Source organism: Alternaria ventricosa (genome assembly GCF_023758065.1).
Source record: "Alternaria ventricosa strain BMP 2768 chromosome Unknown scaffold_8, whole genome shotgun sequence".
In the NCBI taxonomy this organism is placed as follows: Eukaryota; Fungi; Ascomycota; class Dothideomycetes; order Pleosporales; family Pleosporaceae; genus Alternaria; species Alternaria ventricosa.
Window position 1 is genome coordinate 285,947 of NW_026055688.1, and position 26,479 is coordinate 312,425.

Genomic DNA, 26,479 nt, shown 5'->3' on the forward strand with positions numbered 1-26,479 from the left:
AGATGTGTATATGAATGATCTATAGGATGTGCCGCAGTGTCTCTCTATATGTACTTGTACGGGTTCATGATGCCGTTCTGTCGGAGTTAGCACATGATGGAAACAAATCAACCTGGAGTAGTCACTTACAGGGTCGTATAGATCCTTGATCTGCTTCATCAACTTGATCATGGTCTCACTCTTACTGTATCCAATATATGGCTTCTTCGTTACTCCCAAGCCGTGCTCGGCACTGATGCTGCCATTACGCTTTTGTACCCACTCGTAAACGAATGGCTCGAGCTTCTTCTCTACAGCCTTGTCAAATTTCCTGACTGGGATGTTGAGGTGCAAGTTGGCATCGCCCATATGGCCGTATCCAACGACGTCAACCACGGGGTGCGACGAGTCGTTGCCAAGCAGGCCAGCCTCTGTCAAGCGATCGCGTGTCTCGTTGACCAAATCATAGAGCTCAGCGATGGGTATCGACAAGTCATACTTGTAGACACCTCCGTCATGGCCAAGGCACTCGGTGATGCCTTCGCGCCATGACCAGAGCTCCTGAATCTGAGTTTGGTTTTCGGCGAGAACACCATCGGATACAACTTCGGTCTCCATTACGTGTTCAAGGAATGCTTGCAGTTTCTAAACAGGTCAGCGACCGGTATCATTAGTGCCATGAGCTTGCTTACCTCGCCGTCATGTTCGGCGTTAGACCCGCTGGTCTCAATCAGGCAGTAAAAAGGATGCTCGCCCTCTAGAGGCATCTTCTTACCGGTGACCCTGTTGACCAGCTTTTGTGTGCGACCGTCCATCAGCTCGAAGGCTGATAGGATCTCAGATAGGTGCCCTTTCGCCTCGATGTACGCTTTCTGGACCTGCTCGTAACTTTCCAATCCGAAGTACGCGACGTTGACGGCGGGTGACCTTCTCGGGCAGATAATTGAGACCTTGGTGATGATGCCGATAGTGCCTTCTCCGCCGATGAACAATTGCTTCAGGTCGTAACCAGTGTTGTTTTTCCGGAGCGTCGAGAGATCATCTACAATAGTACCATCCGGAAGGACTGCCTCAATGCCTAGGACGTTTCCGTGAAAGCTGCCATACCGAAGGAGACGGAGACCACCGGCATTTGTCGCAACATTGCCACCAATGTAGGCAGAGCCTTTGGCACCAAGATCTAATGGGAAGATGTGGTTCTTCTCGGCGAGGAAGTTGTCGGCATTCTCTAAGATCACGCCAGCATCAGCGACAAGGATACCAGATACTTCATCGAAGGACCTGATTTCGTTCATCCTCTGCATGTTGATCACAATCTCGTCAAACACAGGCACGGAGCCACCAACAAGTCCAGTGTTACCGCCCTGGGGTACTACCGCGAGCATGTTGTCATTGCAGTATTTCAGGATCTTGCTGACTTCTTCCGTGGAATTGGGCTTCAAGACTAGTTTGGTATGGCCACGGAACTTGCGCATCCAGTCGCTGTTGAAGGCCTCAATATCATCCGATGCATCTTTCGACACACCATCTATGATGGCCGAATCGGAACCCAGAAGCTCTCGAAAATATTTTACATGCTCCTCGCTGACTTTGGCGAATTTGGAGTCTCTTTGAAGATGCGGGTATCTACGTAGCGTTAGCAGATCCCCCAAATGATCCAAACCTCAGCACATACGACTCGGAAGTGAACTTGATGGATTTTGACGACGCGGTCGGGCCTTTCACTCCGCCATTCTCGTCTGGCTGATGAGGCTCCGAAGTCGCTGACGTACTACCCGTCCATCGCACTTGACTTGTTGGTCGCAAATATTGAAAGCGCGATGCAGCGCGAGAAGAGAGTGCACTTCGTCGCAGTGACGAGACCAAGCGCGCTGAAGATGCCATCCCGATTGACCGGAGAAGAAATGCGACGGGCGGCGGAAATAATCAAGTCGCCTTCACGAATATCTACCATGATGACCTAATTCGACAGGGTAGGCACGGGCCAGATGGCTTGGCGTAGTTTAGGCGGGAGCAGCGACGCGGACAGCTCTGGAGCTCCGCGAGCAACTTGACGACAGCCGTACCTCTTTGCCCAGCCGCTTTTTCTTAGCTATCGTCGCCGTATACAAATAAACAACGAGAAGCCTACAGATTACCATACATCCACTTTCACAATGGCGTCCGGCTACGATCGAGCTCTCTCCGGTACACACAACCAACACCTGGAGATGCGGGCTTAGCTAACTCCGCCAGTCTTCAGTCCTGACGGTCACGTCTTCCAGGTCGAATATGCGCTCGAAGCAGTAAAGCGAGGTGCGTAGTCTATGAAGGAGAAGGCGAGCTTCAGATGCTTATTCGCCCCAGGAACATGCGCTGTTGGTGTCAAGGGCTCGGACATAGTAGTACTCGGCTGCGAGAAGCGATCCGCAATGAAGCTGCAAGATACCCGCATCACACCCTCCAAGATCTGCCTCGTCGACACCCACGTTGCCCTCGCCTTCGCTGGACTGAACGCCGACGCCCGCATCCTTGTCGACAAGGCCCGCCTTGAAGCACAATCACATCGCCTCACAGTCGAAGACCCGGTATCGATAGAGTACATCACCAAGTACGTTGCTGGTGTGCAGCAGAGGTACACCCAGAGTGGTGGTGTCCGACCGTTTGGCATCAGCACACTGATAGTCGGCTTCGACCCCAACGACAAGACCCCGCGCTTGTACCAGACCGAGCCTTCTGGTATCTACTCAGCATGGTAGGCTGCATACACGGAGTTACACTTCTCTGTGCTAATATTACCCAGGAAAGCAAATGCGATTGGCCGATCGAGCAAGACAGTCCGCGAGTTCCTCGAACGTAACCACAAGGAAGGGATGGACCGGGAAGAGACAATCAAGTTGACAGTCAAGTCACTGTTGGAGGTAGTGCAGACGGGCGCGAAGAACATTGAGATTGCCATCATGGCACCCGGAAAGCCCATCGAGATGTTGCCCGTTGAGGACATTGAGAAGTACGTGGAGAACATCAACACAGAGAAGCAGGAAGAGGCGGCGAACAGGAGGCCTGGACGGCAGCCCGGTACAGGCCAGGCCGCTATTCTCACCCGCCAGACCCCAGCTGAGGGCTCAGGATCTGGTGGCGCATAGAGGCATGGTTAACGACTGACGGCGAAACGGCATGAACAGCAGTGGCGTCGGGTGATAGACTTTATGATTCTGTATAATGCAGATACGACCAGCTAGTGCTCATAAATGGCAATCTAGCACACCATGAAGTGTCTTTCCACGTCCAAACCCTCGCTCGTCGCGTGATGTTCTTGGGTGAGGGCCCCCGCCCTATGGTTTGTAGCTTGTGCTACGCATAGTATAGTATGTCGCGGTATCCCACTGGCTCAGCCCAACTTGTCTGGTGCTTCCTTGACATCGAATATGGTGCGCATCTCTTCACCGCGTACGCGTTCATCCTTGAGCATCCTGCACGATTGTTAGCAATAACCCGTCACTAACCAGGGGGGCGACATGCCTGGCGTCCTTTCGCACATCCTCGCCCTCGACTTGCAGCGACGCCTTGGGAGTTTTGGCCTCTAGAACGAAATGGTTGTCGCAATGCGGGCAGTACTCGTCGCTACCACTCATTAGCCAGCGCCACATGAAAAATATACCTTCTGTTCTTACGCGTCCTCAAATTCGCGCGCATCTTTGCGGAAGGCCTTCTTGCATTTTTTGCATATGAAGACCATATCAAACGTCTGCATGAGCGGGTGGTCGCTCTTCTCCTGGTGACATTCGGCGCAGTCGAACCATTTCTTGCCTATACCTTCTCAGCATTCATCGCATACATCTCAGCACGGTCGACGTACAGCATGGCGAGCGGATGGAGACCTGGGCGTTGAGGATGTGTTTGCTACATGGGCATCAGCCAGCCGCGGAGGTCATGGCGGGGGAGTCTCGGAGGCGACAAGAAACGCGTGCTTACCACATGGCTGGTGTCGGTGAAGGGAGACTACGGCGCTATGGGAGTACAGACTGACGGCTGCAGGCTGGCTAGTTTGGCGTTTTGTCTGCTCGTCTATAATTCGCCGGTGCCTGATCGCCTTGCCGTTGGTGGTGTGCAGGGTTCCGTGCTGCTGCGCTGTGGGGAATGACAGTAGACAGACACGACAACACCGCTCCAAGCCGCCCGCGCCCAGCGCAGCCCTGGAGAGCCTCTACATCGCCTGCAAACCGGAACGTCACCTGACCGTACACGCACACGGGGAGCAGTCGCGATAGCCGTTGCGTTCCGACAGTTGCGAAACACCTGCACCCCCGCGCTGTCGCCGGTCTTCCCTGTCGCCGAACATTCTTAGCAGGCAGTATACGCGTCTCCACTAGGGAGCCCTACAGTCACTCGGGCCTCTACCACATCGCACCGCCACCGTATCCACTACCACAAACACTACTGCACAAGCTATTTCTGGATCCTGCCTCCGTAGCGCTGGCTGCATGACGGCCCGCGAGCGACAGCCTCCCCTTCCACCCTCACAAGAAGCGCCAAATGGGAAGAAGACCTCACTGGTCGATGCGCAGCTATAGGATACCTCCCGGTGCCGGCTGACGACAACACAATCATCATGGACAACCAGCAGGAGGAGAACATGGACGACTCGTCCATTGTGAGTAGCTCCTTCCCAGCCAGAAGATGTTGCTGACTCCCAGCCCAGAAGCCAGTGTCTTCCCTCCGCGCCCAGTTCGAGAACCTCCTCAGTACAAACAAACCCGCCGCGCCTGCCACTCCGCGACAACGCTCTCCCGGCCCCAATGACCGCCTTGCTATGCCCGAGGACAACAGGAGGACGGATGGGCGCATATCCTTGGACATGCCCAGGGACTATGCTGAGAGACCCTCGCCCAGTGTGACCGACTACAGTGGGAGCGGGACAGTGACGCCGCGCTCGAACACCCTAGGACGGTCGCTCTGGGGCAATACAAAGCAGAGACCAACGTCGATGATGGCCTTTTCTCCGCCCAGGTCACCAACAAGATCTCCACCAAAGGTTACGGTCCAGTCACCAAGATCACCGCCCAAGTCTTCCGCTTCTCCCATACTCTCGCCGCAGCCCGAGCGACCTGCCCAGCACGCCGCGTTGGATTCGCCCTCAGCAGTGTCTGCCGGGAAGAGATTCTTCAAGATGCCCAGTCGTAACGGCACCCCTGCTACGGACGCGAAACCTATATTCCCAACCCACACGGGGAACGGCCCCGCCAACGACCCGCGAAAGGGTGATCGACCGGTATCCTCTGCGCCTCCCGTACCACCGCCTGTGAATCGAGCCGGTAAACCCAAGATCCCACCAAAGTCGATTTCTGTGGATTTACCGGCTCGTACAAACCTGGCGCCCGAAGCCACATCAGACGCTGCAGACATTTCTCCCTTCAGTACACCACCTAGCAGTAGTGGGGAGAGCGTCAAGGGCGAATCTTCTCCACCAGTCATCCCGGGCTTCTCGAAACCAAAGATGACTGGGGGCAACAATGGTTACTTCCCAGCTGCTCCCGCATCTCACGCAGTCGCCGAAAACCACCCATTCGCGGACCCTCGGCCAGTAGGAAAGCAGGCCTTGAAGAAGACGATGCCGCCACCATCACCGACTGACATGCCGGAAGACCGCCCATCGTTACCTACGCGACGAGAGAAGGACAATTTCGATCTGCGGAAGAGTGTACAATTGCAAAGAGCGCCTCCTCCTGATTTGCCAGTCCGACGATCTTTCGATCAAACCCGTCCTGGGCAAATGGTGCAAGAAGCGAACAACAAGTTCATGCCGCCTCCTCGGCGGACCAACACAACTGGTACCATATCCGCTAGTCCCGGAAAAGCGTTAGAACCTCCGAAACCACCGCCTCCACGGAACTCGGGGGAAATGAGAAGACCGTCACAGCCGATTACTGCGCAGGCATCGCAGCTATCACAGCCGTATACTTATGACTCGGATGAAGAAGACACGGGCGCAGACAAGCAACCGACGACTGCTTTAACAGACTACCCAGACTCCTCACAAGCGAATCGGAGACCACCAGTGTTCCCAGACGGCATAGCCGGCATCCCTACCGGCTACGAGACCAAGCTCTTTGCAATTTGTGGCGATTACATATGTACAACCGGATACGTGACGAACGTATGGAACGTTCTCAACGGGCGACTGCTCATGAGCTTAGCTCATGGCGATACAGTCAAAGCCACAGCGATTGCATTCAGACCAGCGAAAGATGTGGAAGACGAAGGCAAGCGGTTATGGCTAGGAACGAACACAGGCGAAATGCATGAGATTGACATCCCCACGCAAAGTGTAGTGCACACTAAGAGTAACGCACACGCTAGGAGTGTCATCATTAAGATCTTCCGCTATGCTGCAGAAATGTGGTCTCTTGACGAGGATGGCGTACTACACATCTGGCCAGCTGACGAGTTTGGATGCCCGTCCCTACAGCAGACCCCACTTACCTACCGTATCCCCCGTGGAAGCACCTTTTCCATCATCTCAGGCTCGCAATTATGGGTAGCCACGACGAAAGACATCCGCGTCTACGCCCGCACGTCCGATAACAATCATTTCCAGCAATTAACCCAGGGTTCGTTATCTCAGCTCAATGTCGGAGACGTAACCTCCGGTGCTATCATCAGCAGTCAGCCCGACCGCATGTACTTCGGACACGCAGACGGGAAAGTTACAATATACTCCAAGAAGAGCTTCGAATGTCTTGGAATCGTGAATGTCAGTGTGTACAAGATCAGTTCCTTGGTCGGTGTTGGTGACGTCCTTTGGGCTGGATACAGTACTGGAATGATATACGTGTACGACACCAAGTCGACACCCTGGAAGGTGTTGAAGGATTGGAAGGCACACGACAAGCCAATAGCGGGCATCTTGGCGGATCGTACGAGCATCTGGAAACTCGATAGGTTCCAGGTTGCGTCCCTTGGCACAGACACAATGCTGCGCGTCTGGGATGGCATGATGAAGGACGATTGGCTCGGTAAGTCGTACTGTGTGTGTTATGTGGTGCCATGCTGACATGTTGCAGAGAATCTAATGCAACAACGCGATGGAGAGTACTGCGAATTCAGAGAGCTCTCGGCGCGAGTCATGACATGGAACGCCGGCGCAGTCAAACCCGCAAATCTACGTAATACAGAGCAAGATCGCAACTTCTTCCGGGAAGTACTCGAACCCGAGAATCCGCCTGATATCCTTGTGTTCGGCTTCCAGGAACTGGTCGATCTGGAAGACAAGAAGATCACGGCCAAGAGTATCTTCAAAAGAAAGAAGCACAAAGAAACATCAGAGAGCGAGCACATGTCACATCAATATCGAGCATGGCGAGACCATCTTGTTCGCGTCCTGGACGAGTACAGTCCAAAACAGAACTACGTACTTCTGCACACGGCCAACCTCGTCGGTCTGTTCACATGTGTGTTTGTAAAGGCTTCGGAACGGGCCAACATCCGCGACGTATGCGCAGCTGAAATCAAGCTTGGCTTCAGTGGTCGTGTTGGCAACAAGGGTGCACTCGTTGTGCGCTTCTTCATCGACGATTCATCGCTGTGCTTTATCAACTGCCATCTTGCGGCTGGTCAGACCCAAACAGTACATCGCAACAACGACGCAGCCGCAATCATGGAGAACGCACCATTACCAAAGAACCGCTCCCCAACTTCGTGCGCAAACTACTTTGTTGGAGGTGGTGATGGTTCCATGATTCTGGATCACGAGATCTGTATCTTGAACGGCGATCTGAATTACCGCATCGACGCGATGCCTCGCAACACTGTTGTCGCTGCTGTGCAGCAAGGCAACTTGGCGAAGCTTCTCGAACGTGATCAGCTGCTTCTATCCCGCAAGCGCAATCCGGGTTTCCGCTTGCGGGCGTTCACTGAGATGCCGATCAACTTTGCTCCGACTTACAAGTATGACGTGGGGACCGATAACTACGATACCTCTGAGAAGCAGCGATCACCTGCATGGTGTGATCGGCTGTTGTACCGCGGCTTGGGTAGGATCAAGCAGTTGGAGTACAGGCGACACGACACCATCAAAGTCTCGGATCACCGTCCTGTCAGCGGAAGATTCAAGCTGCGTGTCAAGACGATCAATTCGAAGAGGCAGGATGCGACAAGAGACAAAGCTGAAGTTGAGTTCGAGGCTGTGCGCAGGCGGATAGCAGGAGACATCAAGTGAGTGAAGATGATTAATCGACTAGAGGGACTGTACTGACAACGTTGGCAGACTCGACTACCTAATTAATGTCTTCGGTCTGTCCAGCAAAGAAGCTCAGAAGCTACTGAAAGGAGCTTGAGCTACTTGCGATGAAACTATGTGGAACGCTAGGCACGGAACCACTCCGTGCGTTAGCGCAAATGCCAGCCACAATCGGCTTTTGGGGATGCGGTAGCTGAAAACCCATCATTAGTAGATCAGACATCGCGAAACACGATGGCTACCGCCATGTGCACGGCTACCGACGATGTCAGGGTCATGGGCTACGGCTCGTAGCAAACCGCGATGCAAGATCGATCGCGATGAAGTGCGGGAGAGTGGGACACTAGGGGAGGGATTGACGAATGGGATTGTGTAGAAAAAGCATAGCATTGGAAGGCGAAATCTGGGCTCCATATCTGAGCGTTTTCGCTGACGGAAAGGCGCGTGGGCGTATTCTTTTTGACGATCGATGCCCACAATGGGGATAAGGAATCTAGAGCACGCGTTGTCGCGTAGCGGAATTGTGGTCATGGTGACGTCAGATCAACGCGCCTCCCCAAATAAAGCATCGATGATGACGGCAAGCAAACATCAAAACCACCCACGTAACACCACCACATCCCCTCCAATTCTCTATTCATGTCCGCAGCTTCAATTGCATTCCGTCGGCTACCACTTCTAACGACTTCAAGAGCTGTACCTCGTGCCCGACTAGTTGCTTCACACCTCACGCGACAGTATCCTGCTTTCTCTCAATCCGCCTTCAGAATGGACAAGGATCAGGTTAAGAAGGACCAGAGCCGCGGTCAGGAGACGACCGGCAAGTCTGAGTGGAAGCAGCGTCCCCCTTACCGCGTCCACGAGAAGAACGAGGACTTTGACGTCAAGTACGAGGCCAACTGCCATTGCGGAAAGGTTCAGTACCAGCTCAGCCGAAGGGAGCCTCTAGACAGCAAGCTGTGCCATTGCACTACCTGCCAGACACAACACGGTATGCCTCTTCTCCGTGATCACGTTGGAACGATCGTACTAACGCCGACCCAGCCGCACCCTTCCAATGGGCCGCCATCTTCCACAAAGACGACATCAACTTCACCAACGGCCACCACGACCTAGAATGGTACGACCCAACCGACAAATCCATCGAGCACAAGCTGCCCTGCAAAGTGCGCTGCTCCTACTGCCACTCGCCCATCATGGACGAGGGCCGCAACATGATCCTGCTCTTCCCCTCGCTCGTGCACCTCAAGACCGACGAAGACAAGGCGTACTTCAAGCCCCGCTGCCACATGTTCTACGGCCAGCGCGTTATGGATATCCCGGATGGGCTGCCGAAGTGGAGTGGGCTGAGTGGGGATTCGGATCTTATTGAGGATAGCCCGCCGGATATGGTTAGGGAGCATGAGAGGAAGAGGGAGGAGGAGAGGCAGAAGAAGTTGCAGGAGGGGGAGCCGGATGAGGTTACTAAGGAGGGGACGCAGGGAAGGAAGGAGGGCGGTGGGTCGAACTCCAAGTAGGTGCGGACTTGACATGCGGCTGAGAAAGCTGTGACTACACAGGAGCTTGTTGGGCTTGACACTGCCATGCCAGACACAATTATGGTAGTTTGGTGGCTTGTTCATAACGATTGATGTATGACGACATGATGTCGTCGGGTGGGTGGGCGGTGGCCGTGACAAGAGTCATGAGCCTGGAAAAGATCTAGATACGGTACATGAATAAATATGATACCCACGAAGGACTTCTCTGCCGTTGAATGTGAAGTTTCATTACTACCTTCATACTACAGTGTGTCCTCGAGATCCTATGAGAATCCACAAAGTCCTAGGCAATATCATCCTTGCCCGTTGGATATCCAAGGACATCACCTATAGTTCATCATCTCGTCATCTCTAATGTGATCCATCCTTGTCTTTCTCCTACATATCCCTCTCTATCCCATCATATGCCTCCCTCGCATCTACTTCGGCAGACAAACGACGTGCGCATTCTTCGGCTTCCACGGCAAGTCCTTCTTCAGGAACGAATCCATATCATCAACCTCCCTCTTACAGTCAAAGTTCAGCCCCTTCGCCGTACTACGCGGCCCCTCAAACAAGACATTCATATTATACCCATTCGACAGTATGACCTCCGCATAATCCGTCGTCATACAGTCCCTAAAATGCTCAATCTTATCGCCCTTAACCCTATTCATATAACAGTTCTTCGGGTCGTACGTACCGCGCTCGAATGCCGCGGCGATAGTGTTGCTCAAGACCTTGCGGACATCGGCGCGGCCGCCCCAGTCGGCCATCAGGACGGTGAGGCTGATGGTGCTCTTGACGCGGCGCCTGTAGTATGGGCCGCGGGAGGTGGATTCGACGACGGAGATGGGGAAGGTAGCGGGTCTGTCCAGGCAGTAGTTTTCGGAACAGAGCTCTTCGAGGGCGGCGTTGACGTCGTGGTAGAGGGTTGTGCTGTCGCCGACGTTGAGGCCGTTGTGGCCTAGGTTGAGGGTGATGGTTTCGGAGCCGAGTGCTACGCTGGTGGCTGTGGTTGTTAGCTAGCTTTCGTTGTGTTGGGTGGCAGTGCTTACTTTCTCCCGTGCCGGTTGCTGGTGCGGCGGTAGCAGTGAGCATGCTGCATGCTGCCAGGAAGACAGCAGGAACGAAGAACCTCATGCTGACTCCTCTGGTGTTGCTGCGTGAGGGTAAATGCTGAATGGAAGATGCGCCGTGAAATTCAAGGCAACGGCGATGGAGGAGTAGAAGAAGAGGAGAAGAAAGTTCGGAAGAGCAAGGTGAAGATATTTTACTGAGTCGGCAGGAGCTACGATGAACGGTGAACGAGGAAAGTGACGGCGAAATTTCTGACGAGGGAAGGAGCAATGCTTTAGTCTGGAATGCATGGCAACCTGGAAGCTGTGGCCTTCATTTGGCCATTGAAAGAGGTACTAGCGGCTCACGACTAGAACGAACATATCAGGAAGGACTCAGCTCACTTATTTGATTGTGCATATGAGGCAGCCCAAAAGAACGTTTAACAAATGAAAGGATCGAGAAGTGGAAGTGGCACATGAGAGCCTTGACTATAGTCCTTCTTGATTCTGGATGAAATAGAGTGCACTGCACTGGTACCAGTTCTGTGCTATCACAGCATACCTAATGCGCAAAGTCCAAGAGCAAGATCTATTTGCTCTTACCAGTAGGAATCTGCAACGCAATGACCGCCTCGCCATGCGCAAAAGCGCGGTCAATGCGGAAGAAGCCCTTGCGGTCAAACTGTACGATATCGTCGACCTTGAGCTCAGCAACATTGCAGTCAGCCATAGCCTTGGTCCTCGTCTCGTTCTCCTTGTTGATGAATTGCATGAGGTCATCCTCAGGCTCCAGCTTATCCTTTGTAATGAGGTGGTCGTAATCGACAAGCTCAATAGGTACGAGGTCTTGGTCTTTGCTCAACCAAGTCACCTTTTTGGACGTCTTTTTGACATCTCCCTGGAGGTGCAACTCGAGTTCTAGGCCGGTGACGGTCTTGAGGCCGTGCTTGGCCATCTCGAGAGGGTTGATGGAATGGCTGATCTTGCGCACAATGGCGTTACCCCAGTTCATCAATGTGATCTCCTCATCTTGAGCAAAAGACTGCGCGTCGGCTTGCTCCATGATGACGGAGGAGCTGAAGACAATCTTCTTGTTACCGAGGTCGTACTTGGCGTGTTTCGGCTTGTCCTCGGAGATCACGCCCTCGCGCGCGCCGATGATGGTAACAGGAACGCGACCAGCATCGTCAATCGCAGTGAAACGGGCAGCAGTAGGCTCAATGTGCTTCTTGTTTGTTGCCCAGAATGCGAACCAGTCCTGGTTGACGATGTTCTTGGAAGGACCTTGCTTGAGGATAAACTCGCGGAGAGCCGGGATGACAGCACCATGGCGGCGGACACCGCGAACAGTTGGCATGCGCGGGTCGTCCCAGCCCGCAACGATACCATCATCAACGATCTTGGTGAGCTTGCGCTTGGACAGCACCGTGCGGACAAAGTTCAGACGCGCGAAACCCCAGTTGTGCACCTTGCGCAGTTTGAGATTCTTGATGAACCATTGGTACTGTGCGTCGCGGTCGTTGTACTCGGTCGTGCGTAGCGCGTGGGTGACACCCTCAAGCGAGTCGACGATGGGGCAGCAGAAGTCGTAGGTAGGGTAGATCTTCCACTTCTCGCCGGTGCGGTGATGCGCCTGGGGATTGCAGCGGTAGATGACAGGGTCGCGCATGGCCTTGTTCGGGTCATCGACGGACATCTTTGCGCGGATGCACCACTTCAGGCCCTCCTCGTTGCCCTTCTTCATCTCCTCGAAGTGCGCAAGGTTATCCTCAACACTGGCATCACGGCGAGCGCTAGCAATACCGTTCATACGCTCGTCGCGCATCTTCTCCTGTACTGTATCGTCTGCGTACGCCAGTCCATCCTTGATCGCCTGCACACAGCTCTCGTACAGCTGGTCGAACCAATCACTGGTGTAAGAGACCTGGTCGGGCTTGATGCCAAGAAGCGCGCAGTCCTCCACGATAGCATCTTGGAACTCTTGCTTCTCCTTTGTGGGGTTTGTGTCATCGAAACGTAGGATGAGCTTGCCCTTGTACTTCTCGTGCGCGAAATAGTCGTTGAGCAGCGCTGCCTTTGCGTGACCGATGTGGAGGTAACCTCTGTGATACAGTTAGAAGTGGTTCGCATGGTTGAGAGAGTAACTTACGAAGGCTCAGGCGGAAACCTAGTAACAATCCCCGTCCCATCACCCACATCCTGCAACCCAATATCATAATTCGCATCATCATTCTTACCCCCCTCCTTCTTCCCCTTCGCCTTCCCATCCTCCTTCTTACCCTGCCCCCCACTAACAACAACCACACTCTGTGGATACGCCTCCTCGATATACCTAAACCAGCGACACAGGTTCTTCATAAGATCCTGCTTGATGAAGGCGTGCGCAACGCGGTTCTCGCGGATCGTCTTCCATACTGTCGTGTCGGCGTCGGAGAGGGTGTAGCCGACAATGTGGGAGCGCAGGGTGAGGTGGGCGTCGAGTTCGAGGAGGTGGGGCTCGATTTGCTTGAGGTTGAGGGGCTTGAGCGCCTCGGAGCGTTGTTGCCATTCGGCGATTTGCGCGTCCATGTTGGCGGTGGGTATGGTGCGCGTATGGGTTTGTCGTCAGACAGTCCTTGGGGTTGGGAAAAAGCTGTGGTGGGGTTGACTGATGACGCGGGGCAGCTTCTTATCGCCGAGCTTGGTAGGTACGAGTCACTACGAAGTACAGGGCTGTGTTTTCTGTGCATCGACAATTTAGTAGCGAGTATTATATATCAGAATGACTCACTAAAGAGTAGAATGGATCCTTGACTCAGAATATAACATGATCTTGGTACGAGCTGGTCATGGAGATGACTCCTCTTCTCTGTCACATTCATCACACATCACAGTTGAACAGCTCAAACACGATCAGGTTACCAAATACGCCATAATAGTATTCTCACACCCCATATTCTACAGAAACGCCGAGTAATGCAAAAGCGCCGTCACGGCCGTCGCGGTCATACTATAACCAAACGCTATCATTACAAGTCATAATACGTACTTCGAAGAGAAAAGTCGCTACAAAATCAAGCACACTCCCACTGAGCAAAAACACACCACCTCGCGCTTCGGTCGGCAAGTACCAAGCCTCGCCATGTGCCCTTCTCTCCAATCTTGATGATCGTCTCCCAAGCCGTACCGTCGGCATCATTGGTACTGCTCATGTGCTCCGTCTTTCTCGTCAGGCGGATAATCTTGCCAGAAGGTGTTTGCACGGCTAGCTTGGCGGGCTTGTTGCTCCTACTGTCTGCTGATCCGGAAGAGCTTTGCGATGGGTTTGTGTAGTTGGAACCAGTAGCTGAGATGCTCTGCATGCTCATAGCAGAAGCAGGACGGGCAAAGGGATTTGGCGACGCTCGGCCGTGCATCGCAGGACTTGGTTCGGGCGACTTCGTTAGGGATGATGGATGCTGGCGCACGCAAAAGACGAAAGTGTTGTTTAAAGCCAGATTGGCGCACTGTGGTTGAGCGACGTATAGATCGTTTCGTTGAGCATGGGGCGTAGGGTGCAGTGTCAGGAATGAGTACGGAGGATTGGTGCCGGTATGCGTCATTGGAAGGCCGATCGCCAGGTTATGAGGGTTCATCTTGTTGGAGTGCTGGGAAACGTTAGTATGCATGTATTGACAGTGCCATAGAATCAACTTACCATAAGTCCCCGAGGTCCTGCATAGATTTTCAGGACACCCTGACCTCCATCACCCGGTAGAAGAGCCTTGACGGTGTATCTCTTCTGGCCGCCGTACCATTCAGCTTGCGCCAATGCCGGCTTTTTGACAATTTCACCGCTTTCGAAAAAGTCGCCGTCCATGTCTTGAGAGTAAGATCTCGCCTCGACTTCCGCAACGCATTCTACGTCTTCCGGCACGTCGATATACACGTGGCCCATCTCGAGGTTGTCCAAGTTGAGAAGGCTAGTGTCAAAGTTGACCATATTGAGACCGTGGCGGAAATAAGCTGGCGTTGCGCAAGGCAGAGCCATCAGCACCTCATGAGGTTGTGGAGGGCAAATGTGTTGCTGTTCGGGCAAGAGCGGAACATGAGAATAGCAAATCTCCATGGGACGAGCGAGGAAATACCACGTCTCCGCCACGGATGATCCCGCCGTTGAGTAGTGAACTCGCTTTGGGTTTGTAGGCCCAGCAAGCGAACAGTCCATTATACGCCACTCGCCTTCAACGATGACAGCGTTCCAGAAGTGGTTCGGTCGGGCAACGCTTTCCAGATCCAGAGGTTCGCCAGGCGTCTTCAGATAGCCACGAACAACTTCAGCATGCATTCCAACAGAAGCGCACATCTCTGCCACAACCATGGCGATCTCTTGAGAGCATCCACGCTTGCCCTGAATCACATGCTTCGGGTCCATCTCGCCTTCGAAGTCGTCCTCCCACGCGATACGCTCGCTGACCCAGGTAAAGATGGCCCGTAATCGTTGCATATCGCTCCGGTAGGGTCGGCAGACGTATGCCTGAGCCAAGGTCGCTGGGTTAGTTCCAAGAGGAACGCTGTTGATGAACCGCGTGCTTTTGTCAACGTGGCCGAGACTGCAGGCTGCAAAATCGGTAGGCTCGGTGATGGGAAGGCCGTCGAGACCCTCGTCCCCTTCCGCTGACTCGTACAAGATCTCAATCGGGTTCAAGACGGGAATATCCATCATTTGGCATCTTTCGGCTCGCTCCGCACGCTCGTTCTTGCTGAGAGAGTTGGATCGGTTGACATCACGGCGGACTTGTACCCAATCCACCGTGCCCAGGCCCGTATCTCTCGAGGGGTTTGCCGTATGGGTCGCTTTACCTCCTTCGATACCTGTTGACTCATTGCTGTCCATGCGGCTTGCTGCGCGACTGGTTGCACGACCTGCTGCTCTGCTAGCAGCTCGCGATCCTGGCCTGCTTATCGTGTCGATGGTGCTACGAGCATTTGCCGCCTGAGTCTTCGCTGTGTCTATCATCTTGCGGAAGAAGCCGCTGCGCTTCGTCTTCAAAGGCTGCCTCAGTCCACCAAGCGGATCCGGATCGTCCGTTGCTGGGGTGCCAACCTCAGCTTGCTGGTTATCGCTGGACCCAGGTCGTGGTTGCGAAGCGTGGCTGGAGTGGTATGTGACACCAGTAAAGGGCGTCTCTGGTCGTCCATCGTCGAAGCCGTATCCCTTCCCGGCTGTGTCCTTTGTGTTCATTACGCTCTTCGGTCGGTCCTTGCCGAACTTCTTGCGGTAGTAGCTTCCTGCGCTCGTAGCACTCATGTTCGTCGCAGAGTGTCCAGACATCAAGCTGCGATCGGTGCTGCTGCTGGTATGCGTCGTAGTCGTAGAGTTCGTTTTGCTCGTAAATGTTCGTCCCAGGGCATTACGTCCCATGTTGTAAGCAGATTTGCGGTGGTTAAGCAGTTTCGAGCCCTTCCGTTGAATTTCTGGGTCAGTGTCTGCCCTCGAGGACCCAGGCCTCTGATGGGAGCCTTTCAAAGGTACAGTTGGTCCTTCATCGTCGCCCATGAAAAGTTCACCGTTCCTGGCTTGTTCCTGCTGCTTCATTCGCCTCAGACGACTCTCCATGCGCTTCATGTAGTTGTTGACGTCTGGAAGGCCTTCCTCTTCATCCTCATCACCCTGGTCCATCGCGGATTGTGCCCTGACCTTCTTCGCTGACTCCTGGTACACTTGATCGAATGCCTCTGGAGACCACGGGTTCGCTGGAGTTGGAGAGTCTTCTGGCGATTCGTTACTGTTCGACGTTGTCATATCCTGCAGAGACGTCATGACATCGTCCATCGCTGCCGTAAGCGGGGAAGGTGTGAAGTGGCCTGCACGTGTTCTTGGGTCAGGCGAGGGCGGTTCGGGTGTGATGAAACCGTTGTGGGAAGGAGGCGCGGGAGATGGAGCTCTGCTGGGGTCGTAAGCAACGCGGTGCGGTGGTGGAGGTGGCGGCGAGCCAACGTCTGCTTCGAATTCGTCATCGTAAGGCGCGGGCGATGGACCGCGGCTGTGATCGTCGTAATCGAGTTGGTGTTGGTAGGGAGATGGCGATGGACCTCGGTCGTATGCGCGGTATTGGATCGAAGGGGCTGGTGAAGCAGCACGCGAACGTTCACCAAACGATGGGGCTGGCGAAGGTCCACGGTCGTATGCTCGGTACTGGAACGAGGGCGCAGGAGACACCGCTCTCGAGTGCTGCTGGTAGTGAACTGGGGGTGCTGGTGAGGCTGCCCGGTATAGATCCTGGCTTTGTCGTGGAGGAATTGGCGACGCTGCCCGGTAATAGTCTTGATTTTGTCTCGGGGGTGCTGGCGAAGCTGTTCGGTATAGGTCTTGTATCTGTTGTGGGGGAGCTGGAGATGCGGCTCTGGCGTAGTTGCGGTGTTGTATGGGCGGTGCAGGTGACACTCCACGAGGCTGGTATTGGTATTGGGCTGGAGGTGCGGCAGCCTGTGGCGGGATATACGAGCCGCGTCGGATGGGAGGTGCTGGTGAGACGGCGCGCGGTTGGTAGTGGTATTCGGCGGGCGGTGCGGGAGAGGGTGCGTGTGCGTGCGAGCCGTGTCGTGAGGGTGGTGCTGGCGATACAGCTCGTGCTACGGGCGTCCTCTTGGAGGCTGGTCGCGGTGACACTGCGCGCAGGTTCGACTGTTTCCTTGTCGACGTGGCCGGCGACGGGCTGTCTCGGCTCTCGATAGACGACCTCTTCATCGACGAGTAGGGAGACTTGGTCTTGACACTGCCGTTCGGTGAGTTGATGCCGCCGGCCTTGAGCCTCTCTCGCGCCGCTGCAGCTGGATTCGGGGCGCCTGCAGCCGCATAGGCCGTGAAGGGCTTCCTGAACATGCTCTTCTGCTTCTGTGGCGCGGGCTTGGGCTGTTCCTGGGCACTGTTCTGCCTCGACATGCTTCCACCGCTGCCGTTGCGCGCCCATGGCTGGTAGTCTTCGCTGAGTAGTTCGACGAAGTTCGATGGGAACAGGCCGACCATGCGCCTGTCGCGCTTCAACCGGCCCATCCACCAAGCTCCATCGCCGGCATTGAGGACTTCGATCAAATCGCCTTCTATGAATCCGAGGTCGCGTTTGGTCTAGTACGGTGTAAGTTAACATGTAGCAGTAACTCAGCTTCCGTCTGAACTTACCTCGCCTCCCCATGAGTAGACAGCTTTGCACCAGCAGGGAAAGCGCACTGGAAGCGCCTGGCCAACTGCCATGTTGGGTATTATTTGGATGTTGTATTACACAGTACTTGGTGTTGACCGGCAACTTGTTCGGGGCATGCACGGCGGGTGGATGACATGCGGCGATTAGAATAGTGAGAGGCGGCGTCGATTAGGTGTGGAACGCGTAAAATGCTCCAGCGAAGGACAGATGTCGATGGTAGCAATGGTAGAGAGCAGTTCTCTGTGGTCACGCCCCAATTGATAGCGGGGATGTGGTATGGCAGAGCTAAGCAGGGCCTATCGCAACCTGACGTCCCGTCTTGGTTGGGTAAACACGATTCAGCGACCGCTCCCCGGGCAACCGCGACCCGCACTGGCCAGGCTGCGGCCCACTTCGCCTACCACGTCACACAATCTTCAACTCTACACCGCGATATTCGCTTCATCTTGGCTACTCGCCCTGCATAACTGCCTTTGCTGCGCATCCAGTTGCGCATAATTGGCGATGCTGCATCTCCATTATGCATTGGGCCGCTATAGAACTACTGCGCCGGCGCCCTCGAACAGATGTTCCCACCATCGGGCATACTCTACAGCTGTCTTGTTGTTGTACGCTAATGTGAACAGACCTCTAGCCCTCCTACTAACAGCGGTCTAACGGCAGTAGGCGCGCGCGACTTGTCGCCTTGCCTGCGCTCGGGTCACCAGCTGAGTACACAAGGCTGGCTGATCACGATCCACAATCTGTCGACCAACTGCCAAGCCTCACGCTCCATCGCCATCATCACAGAAATCAAGGAACATCGAATTGAGGTAAACGCATTGTAATTTTGTCAAAAGCTACTGAGATCGAGCGCTATGAATGCGGGCAAAGGTAGAAAGTAAGCACCACTAGGGCGTGCAATGTGTAAAAAAAGACCGATTCCTCCTCAACTTGACTGCCTGATGGAACACCAGTGAGCGAAACGAGTCGCTTACTGTCCGGCGTACAGCTTGGGGCCAGGCATGGGGTAAGACTTAGGGTTGTTCCTGGGATGATATTAGTATGTCTGGCACGAGTATTTGGTACGATTGGGATAGACTTACCACTTGTTGAAGGCAATACCGCCGTCGTTGGCCTTGTAGAGACCGGGGATCTTGACAGTTGGGGAGAGCTGGCCGGTACCGGAAGACTCAATCTTCAGCTGGAAGCACTCCATGTAGAACTGAGCCTTGCCAACGTGGCCCTCGTGGATGGCGATGTGCTCAACGCGGACAAGGTACTCGCCAGCAGGAATGCTCTTCTGGATGGTCCACTCAAGGCGGTCCTTTTGCCAGCTGTCCCAGGCAGTGTCGACACCGGGCTGGCTGGGGTTGATGAGGCCGCTCTCCATGACCTTGGTCCAGTCACCGCTGCCATCGTAGTTGGCGACGCTGCCAGGGGCCTTGGAGATGTAGACGAAGCCCGGGCCGGGGTGCTCGATCTTCTCGTTGAAAGCGAGCTTGAAGCCAATCTTGTCACCGGCCTTGACGGTGTAGGTGGGAACACCGCCAGCCTTGGCTCCCTTGTTGCAGCGGAGATCGGGAGAGTTCACAATCTCGCTGGTGAACGAGGGCATGTACGAGTTGGTGTTCTTGCGGGTGTAGGCATAGTCACCACCGATAGCCTGGTTGTTGACCATAAGGCGGTTGAAGATGTAGTGCGCATCGACCGTCAAGGGCGCAAGAAGAGAGAGGATGATTGAGGCCTTCATGTTGATGGTAAAGAATGAATATGTTCAAAAGAAGTGAATGTAAAGAGTTGGAAGCGAATGTACTGGTTGGTATCGAATGCTAGTGATTGCGATGATTTTTACAACACGGTAACCACTGCGATACTTATACAAACCAGTCTGTCAGCGTGGTTCACCGCACCGTTCCGCTCCATTGGAGGGATATCCATTTTTCGGTCCCTAAATTTCATCAACACCCATTCTCTTCATCTAATCTACACAGCGCCACCCCACCCCCAAGGCGTCATAAGCCATCATAAGCCCATAGTACCCAGTCGCATAGAACGATTCTTTTGTTCTAGTCTCACTTTAAATGAAAACAGGAGTCCCAACCACTCGTTGAAACTCATTTAAGCGGTGGAAGCGCCGTGCCAAGCCTCGACACTACCAACACAACCACAGCGGAAACCGCTGTCGCCAAGATCTGGGGTGATCATGCGTTTCACGTTTTGAATCTCTGGCACCTTGGCGAATATGCACCAAAAGAAACCGCCGATATTGGAATTCTCCTATTCGCTCCGCGGCTGCCACCCGGGCGGTGTAGGGGTCCACTACCCGCTATGCGAATCCGACTTCACGATAAAAATGGTCCGTCGGCTGCCGATATTGGTCAGCGTAGCGTTCGGGCCACGGTCTCGACTTCCGCATGTTCTGAACGAGATTGGTGGTGAGGCGGAAGCTTAGCTTCACACACTCGCACACACCACATGTCAGCGGGAACGGGACGTCCAAGCCGCCGTGAATTTCCTCCTCTCGCAAGGATGCCTGGTAGACAGGTGACAGCCTCCTTGTCAGTTGCGATACCGCTACATGCCAAGGCTGCGTTGTCGTACAGGATCGGCCGCACAACTTCTGGAAGTAGATCAATATAGTCATATGGTGGCGTCCGAAAATTGAGTAGGTGGCACGCCCTGTTTCTCCTTGCTGACCCACAACTCGATGCATGACAGCAGACCACTCTGTCAGGAATTCCGAGGGCAGCCTGTTCCCACGGCAGGTACGATCTCGTCATCCTCTACACTGACGATTCTCTTCTCTTCGCATCGAAACACTCACGATTAGAGATACTACCACTCAATAAACCCACCTATCTTGCGAGCATCGCACCATTCCAGACGATCGAGTCCTCACGATCGAATCAGTTCATATAGTCCTATCAGCCTACGATAACGTCTCCCACCTGGTACATTCACCCTCGTAACTTGTCGATACTGTCGAGAATGCTATTCAGCATCATCTCCCCCTCCGTTGTCTTCACAGACAGCTTTGCAAGCATGACTCCAAGCTCAGAGCCGTAGCACCGCCTCACATCTCCCTCCGTCGCGCTCAGCAGAAACCGATCGACCTCTCGATCGAACGCCGGATCATTACGAAGAAACTCTACAAACTCGAAGACCTGATCTCGAATCTTGGGTGGAAAAGCTCCGATACAAAATTTAGTCCTGCACATCGGACACGATGCATCCATCTCATTATGATCGACAGCGAGCGTGTTGATCCAAGCCTGAAGGCATTGCTCGCCTATGTAATGGCCACAGATCGTCTTCAAGGCTGCCTCCACATCATCTCGGTCAATCTGATCGGAGAAGCTGCGTCTGCATATTTCACGTTCTGCGAAACCAGTCTCTACTGCTTCGTCCGTGGCGCGTTCCGTGAAGCCTTGGACTTGCTTCATATCCCTCATGTTCATACCGCTCTCGATGATATGAGCCGAAGGTTCACCCAGAGATTTCCACTCGAGGATAGTCAGATGACCGTCCGGGGCACTGTTATTATACAGTGGATCTATCCGCAAGTAAATAGGCGGCAGCAGCAAACGATGGGGGCTACATCACTGTACCATCTGTTGAATGACAATGTCAGAATTGTCCAAGTCGCAAGTCCTCCGAGGCGCAATTATACGTTCACCTCACAGCAAAACACCCATATTTTGGCTGAACTTCACTGTCTTCGCCACATGCTCCTTCGCAACCAACACCTCTTCTTCGAGAGTTTCACTGCACCACAAAGCATCCCAACTACCTTGTTACTCACCAACGAACAAAATGGCACACCAAAACGAATTAAAAGAAACTGAGCTCCAGGTCCCTGACGCCTTCAAGGCCTGCGAAGCCCTCTCCAAACAGATCGACGCCTTCTCTGAGAAACACCTCAACGGCAAGTTGACTACCGAAAAATTACCATCGGTCTGCCTGCATAGCACCAAGCTACTCGAAGTTATGAAGGCGGCTTTGAATGAAGCCAGGACCAAGGTCCCGGTGGAGAACAAGCATAAGTGGGTAGAGCATTGGACCTGGATGCAGTGGTATGAGGAGGCCGTGGCGACTATGGAGCAAATCGACAACACGCTACAGACTCACGACAGGCTGAGTAAGCAATCGATACTTATGCTTGAGTCTGCGTACAGGACGTTAGACTATCTAGAGCCCCATGAAGCCGCGGAAGTATTACAGGAGGTGGAGATTATGAAGGCGTCGTTTAGGCGAGACGGCGATTGATGTATGCTATTGCTTTGTCAACTGAGCCCGTACTGGTAGCTGGCTAGATAGCATGAAGTAGAGTTTGATAAACCCAAAGCTTAAATCGTGACGATTATTGAACATTCCAATCGCGTTGAACGTACGCCGCAAACGAGCGCAACGTGATTGCTCAGCTATTCTCCACAAACTCTCTCGGATCATGTTGTTGGTGGGTGCGATTCAATGACGAAGTCTTCACTTCATCTATTCACTGACATAAATATTGATGTGTGGCGAAAGCGATCTCTCTCGGCCAGAGGCACAGACCCTTTTAACATATCTCTGCAAATCATTATACACCAGGCTCGATACGACCGAAATTCCCAAAGCCCACGGAAAAGCCTTGGTACTGCCGGACACCTCACTCGTTCTCTAGACTACATCTCAGCACGTCAGGAGCCTGAACACCGGCGTCAATCATGGACCCCAGGATAGTCATGATGATGCGACAGATGCAGCTAGAAATGCAGATGAGAGCGCAGTTACAAGAAGCGCAAATGCAAGGCATGACGCCAGAACAACGCCAGCAAATGGCGCAACAGCAGCGCATGAGAGCGATGATGATGAGGGCTCAGCGCGAGCAAATGATGGAGGCGCAACAAGAACAGATGATGATGGCCGCATATCGACAACAGATGATGGCAGAGCAAATGCGCATGGCTGGTGGTGGTGCTGGAGGCCCGATGCCACCGGGCGGCATGCCTTTCCCGCGGGGTCCGATGTTTTTTCCAGGAGGTATGGGCGGGCCGGGACCCGATCCTCGAAATCATCCGCGAACTGAGTCCCCGGAGAATACTTCGGATTCCGACGGGCCTCGCGACGCTGGATCCGGTGGAGGTTTACCAAGACACGCTGGCGTTCGAAACGGACGACCCGGAGTCGTGTATGGCGACTGGGACGTCGAGGAAGTAGAGGATGAGAAGTAGAGAAGCTTATGGTATTGACTGTGCTGTCTGCAATGCTCTGCACGTTGGAGTCTACCGTACCGCGGAAGGCGGGATTGTGTGCCATCTCAATTTTGACGCAAGGCTTGAACTCATCGATGGAGCTCTAGGGAGAAGTACCTAATACACTCTTCTTGATATTTTAGCATTTTCATCGTCTGCAATCGTCCCAATCAGCCTGCATGTGCGTGAACAGGTTGTCTCGGAACTCGCCACGGAGCCTGAATGTGGTACATGTATTCTGGAAAATATAGGTCTTCCGCGATGCTCGAAGGCGAAACCTAGGGTTGCGGTCTCATTAAGCTCTGGCGTTGGGCTTGGCTTCGCCGCGAAGGATCAGAGGCTGTGATGATTACTGATACTAAGGTGCCGCTGGGCCGTGGTAAAGTCGAGGAGTCAGAAGAGAAGCACGAGAGCCGTGCCTGCAACCAGATTGCGATAACTAGTGTTTCTACCCACTGTTCTTATTCCCATCTGGAAAGTAAATCGCGAAAGATCATTGTAACTGTGGTCGAACGACAGGTGGTACTGGAGGACAGGATGGGTTGCGCAAGGTGTTTGTAATCGTAAGTGGGGCCGCCGCCTTCTCCGCTTCCCAAAGAAGGAACAACCACCGCAAGCGGGCAGAATTGCCGGTCTGGTACATCAAACTACAAGCTTACCTATCACCTATGTAGCCGACGCGATTATATAGCATTGAGGGCGATGCCATACGTAACATATCTGATGCATTTTGACATCTAAAATGCATTCCGCAAACGGCCACACCAATGGTCACCAGCCACCAATCGGACCTCGGCTATTCTCCGTCAAGCAACCACCATCACTGGACGACTTCAAAAAACTTACAACGGAGTCTGTTCCCTGCCACTACCCACTAGCAAGCAGGATCGAAGCGAATGTGCCGATATATGATCTGCCCGACTATGCTTCGGTCTCCTCAGGACAACGTTCAGCATTACAGGATGAGTTTTACCACATCCTGCTTTCCGGACCAGGCGTGTTCGTCACCAAAGGTCTCTGCAAAGACGTGTCTCTTCTTCAAAACGTAAACAACGTGTATGCAAACATCATTGCAGAAGAGAAGAAAGTGGCGGGCAAACGCGGCGACCACTTTGCTGGAGCCGGCGCAAACGATCGCATCTGGAACTCCGTTTCGAAACACTGCGAAAGAGACCCGGAGTCATTCGTGCAGTACTACGCAAATCCATGGCTTCCTCTGATATCTGAAGCCTGGCTCGGCCCGCACCACCGCCTCACAGCACAAGTCAACATCGTGAAGCCAGGCGCGAAGGCCCAGATTTCGCACAGAGACTACCACATTGGCTTCCAGGACAACGAGTCTTGCGCAAAATTTCCGAAGGCGATGCAAGTCGCGTCACAGTTTCTCACGCTGCAAGGAGCTGTCGCACACTCCGACATGCCAGTGGAGAGCGGGCCGACGCGATTGCTGCCGTTCAGCCAGAAGTTTGAAGAAGGATACATGGCATACCGCCTCCCTGAATTCCAAGATTACTTCCTTGAGAAGTATGTATCCGTACCACTGGAGATGGGGGATGGTCTCTTCTTCAATCCAGCGCTGTTTCATGCCGCAGGGCAGAATGACTCCGCCGATGTCATGCGTTCTGCCAATCTGCTTCAGATCTCATCAGCCTTTGGTAAGCCGATGGAATCTATCGACACGCACGCACTTGTTGAGAAGACCTGGGAGGGGCTGTTGTCAATGTATAAACAGCATGGATTAAGCGATGAGCTCAAAGCACTCGTTAGCGTTGTTGCTGAAGGATACCCTTTCCCGACCAATCTTGATAGAAGGGTACCTGAGACGGCTGGCATGGCACCTGAGAGCGAGCAGGATGTTCTGATAAAGTCGCTCAAGGCCGGCTCTAAGAAGCAAATAGTTTTGGACACGTTGACGAGGATGCGAGAAGAGTCGAAGGCTTGAAGCTGTATTGTGTGTTCTCGCTGGATGGTTCACATGGATGCGCGACATCACGTTCCAGCAACAATGTCTAAAATGTCAACTCTATCAAACGCTGCACACTATTCCCTTGTGACACTGTACTTTCCATTTCGCGGACCCTGGCGTTGACCGCCATCAACGATTACAGCAAACACCGGGAAGCTGCTTTAGTTTGTCGACACGTCTCGCTCCTCCAACGCCTGCCGCTATCCCCAAGACGTCAAAGTCATGACTTTTCCCCTAGCAACTCTCCTTCATCCCGTCATGTCACAAGCCCTAGCCGACGCCGAGCAAAAAGCGAAAAACGGTATTCTGGAGACTCTACCCGGACACCGAAATATGGCCTTACGACCCGAAGAGAACACCAGCGGTCCCCTTGTAGCCACATTGACGTTTCCGAGATCACCAACAGAAGTCAATAACCCACTACCGTCACCGTCTGCACCCACCGACTTACCTCAAGAGCGACAGAAATTTACTCCCGCAGCCCTCACACCAGACGCCGAATTCCTCATCATCGAAGCCGAACTTGCAAACTGCCAACTGACGCGCGAAGCGCTACAAAGACGCGAATCCGCACTCAAAGAACGCAAAGCAGAGATTATACGAGAAACAAAGATGAGACCTGACAAGGAGGTGCGAGACCTGGCAACGCAAAGCCAAGATGAAGAGGTCGATCAAGGGCTGTTCATGCGCGATGTGCAGCGGAGAGTGGAATCGAAGTTGAAGGGGGCAGGAAGAGAAGATGAAGCTTCACCGGAGAAAGTGGGCCAAGCAGGGCAAGTGGACGAGAAGAAACCTGTCCCAATCAGTGCGCCAGAGCGGAGGAGACTTGCGCGTCTTGCACTGTTGAAGCAAGACCCTAGGCTAGGAAGATGATATTGATATGGATGCTTAACTACGTTTCCTGCGCCCTTGTATTCACAATGCTAGTCATGTCACCCTGACACGCTGGTGCTCTCATACCCACATCTCTCTTAGTACGCCACTCAGTCAAGAGTGAAGTACTCCGCAACCTCTGGGAAAAGCCTCTTCATCCTCTCCGCCGTGACCTTGTCCACCTTGAGAATTGGGTCGAGTTTGTACGTGAGCCACAGTATCTTCATGTTGAGACAGGTCATTGCGCGGGCTTGTACCGAGACCTCGCCTATTGTGTTTTAGCAAGGATGAGGGATATAGCAGGAGTGCCTCACGGCGGTGATCTGCAGCAGTGTTCTCGATGATCTTGTTGAGATCCATAATCTCGTCCTGCAGCTTCGTGAGTTGCTGACTGTAATGATAGTCTGCATCGCGTTGTGCAGTGGTGGGTGCGACTGGGTGGCTTGAAGAGGACATTGTGTGCAGATGGATGTTGTTGGACAG

General features: G+C 53.7%; 13 protein-coding genes across 13 annotated transcripts; 6 read left to right on the forward strand and 7 right to left on the reverse strand.

Moving 5' to 3' along the window:
• Window positions 1-44: 44 nt before the first annotated feature.
• Window positions 45-1,712, reverse strand: J4E93_005328 (uncharacterized protein; the record flags this gene model as incomplete). Its single annotated transcript, XM_049343249.1, has 4 exons — window positions 45-77; window positions 130-624; window positions 672-1,605; window positions 1,705-1,712. 4 exons carry the CDS (start codon window positions 1,710-1,712, stop codon window positions 45-47), a joined length of 1,470 nt encoding a protein of 489 aa, XP_049199342.1.
• A 423-nt stretch (window positions 1,713-2,135) lies between these two features.
• PRE6 (Proteasome subunit alpha type-4) lies at window positions 2,136-3,104 on the forward strand (the record flags this gene model as incomplete). The annotated part of the gene is made up of 4 exons (XM_049343250.1): window positions 2,136-2,166; window positions 2,215-2,274; window positions 2,326-2,713; window positions 2,762-3,104. 4 exons carry the CDS (start codon window positions 2,136-2,138, stop codon window positions 3,102-3,104), a joined length of 822 nt encoding a protein of 273 aa, XP_049199343.1.
• Window positions 3,105-3,349: 245 nt separating this feature from the next.
• J4E93_005330 (uncharacterized protein) lies at window positions 3,350-3,938 on the reverse strand (the record flags this gene model as incomplete). Its single annotated transcript, XM_049343251.1, has 5 exons — window positions 3,350-3,431; window positions 3,481-3,582; window positions 3,633-3,768; window positions 3,818-3,861; window positions 3,934-3,938. The coding sequence occupies 5 exons, from the start codon at window positions 3,936-3,938 to the stop codon at window positions 3,350-3,352; spliced, it is 369 nt and encodes a 122-aa protein (XP_049199344.1).
• A 632-nt stretch (window positions 3,939-4,570) lies between these two features.
• J4E93_005331 (uncharacterized protein) lies at window positions 4,571-8,294 on the forward strand (the record flags this gene model as incomplete). Its single annotated transcript, XM_049343252.1, has 4 exons — window positions 4,571-4,612; window positions 4,661-6,974; window positions 7,023-8,172; window positions 8,225-8,294. The coding sequence occupies 4 exons, from the start codon at window positions 4,571-4,573 to the stop codon at window positions 8,292-8,294; spliced, it is 3,576 nt and encodes a 1,191-aa protein (XP_049199345.1).
• Window positions 8,295-8,965: 671 nt separating this feature from the next.
• J4E93_005332 (uncharacterized protein) lies at window positions 8,966-9,714 on the forward strand (the record flags this gene model as incomplete). Its single annotated transcript, XM_049343253.1, has 2 exons — window positions 8,966-9,188; window positions 9,242-9,714. 2 exons carry the CDS (start codon window positions 8,966-8,968, stop codon window positions 9,712-9,714), a joined length of 696 nt encoding a protein of 231 aa, XP_049199346.1.
• A 443-nt stretch (window positions 9,715-10,157) lies between these two features.
• On the reverse strand, window positions 10,158-10,818 carry J4E93_005333 (uncharacterized protein; the record flags this gene model as incomplete). Its single annotated transcript, XM_049343254.1, has 2 exons — window positions 10,158-10,729; window positions 10,776-10,818. The coding sequence occupies 2 exons, from the start codon at window positions 10,816-10,818 to the stop codon at window positions 10,158-10,160; spliced, it is 615 nt and encodes a 204-aa protein (XP_049199347.1).
• A 549-nt stretch (window positions 10,819-11,367) lies between these two features.
• Window positions 11,368-13,346, reverse strand: J4E93_005334 (uncharacterized protein; the record flags this gene model as incomplete). Its single annotated transcript, XM_049343255.1, has 2 exons — window positions 11,368-12,880; window positions 12,928-13,346. 2 exons carry the CDS (start codon window positions 13,344-13,346, stop codon window positions 11,368-11,370), a joined length of 1,932 nt encoding a protein of 643 aa, XP_049199348.1.
• Window positions 13,347-13,831: 485 nt separating this feature from the next.
• J4E93_005335 (uncharacterized protein) lies at window positions 13,832-17,991 on the reverse strand (the record flags this gene model as incomplete). The annotated part of the gene is made up of 3 exons (XM_049343256.1): window positions 13,832-14,404; window positions 14,455-17,865; window positions 17,920-17,991. 3 exons carry the CDS (start codon window positions 17,989-17,991, stop codon window positions 13,832-13,834), a joined length of 4,056 nt encoding a protein of 1,351 aa, XP_049199349.1.
• Window positions 17,992-18,914: 923 nt separating this feature from the next.
• Window positions 18,915-19,673, reverse strand: J4E93_005336 (uncharacterized protein; the record flags this gene model as incomplete). The annotated part of the gene is made up of 2 exons (XM_049343257.1): window positions 18,915-18,969; window positions 19,027-19,673. 2 exons carry the CDS (start codon window positions 19,671-19,673, stop codon window positions 18,915-18,917), a joined length of 702 nt encoding a protein of 233 aa, XP_049199350.1.
• A 2,063-nt stretch (window positions 19,674-21,736) lies between these two features.
• On the forward strand, window positions 21,737-22,189 carry J4E93_005337 (uncharacterized protein; the record flags this gene model as incomplete). Its single annotated transcript, XM_049343258.1, has 1 exon — window positions 21,737-22,189. The coding sequence occupies one exon, from the start codon at window positions 21,737-21,739 to the stop codon at window positions 22,187-22,189; it is 453 nt and encodes a 150-aa protein (XP_049199351.1).
• A 1,710-nt stretch (window positions 22,190-23,899) lies between these two features.
• Window positions 23,900-25,099, forward strand: J4E93_005338 (uncharacterized protein; the record flags this gene model as incomplete). The annotated part of the gene is made up of 1 exon (XM_049343259.1): window positions 23,900-25,099. One exon carries the CDS (start codon window positions 23,900-23,902, stop codon window positions 25,097-25,099), a length of 1,200 nt encoding a protein of 399 aa, XP_049199352.1.
• A 282-nt stretch (window positions 25,100-25,381) lies between these two features.
• On the forward strand, window positions 25,382-25,996 carry J4E93_005339 (uncharacterized protein; the record flags this gene model as incomplete). The annotated part of the gene is made up of 1 exon (XM_049343260.1): window positions 25,382-25,996. One exon carries the CDS (start codon window positions 25,382-25,384, stop codon window positions 25,994-25,996), a length of 615 nt encoding a protein of 204 aa, XP_049199353.1.
• Window positions 25,997-26,106: 110 nt separating this feature from the next.
• J4E93_005340 (uncharacterized protein) lies at window positions 26,107-26,452 on the reverse strand (the record flags this gene model as incomplete). The annotated part of the gene is made up of 2 exons (XM_049343261.1): window positions 26,107-26,264; window positions 26,311-26,452. 2 exons carry the CDS (start codon window positions 26,450-26,452, stop codon window positions 26,107-26,109), a joined length of 300 nt encoding a protein of 99 aa, XP_049199354.1.
• Between the last annotated feature and the right edge of the window lie 27 nt (window positions 26,453-26,479).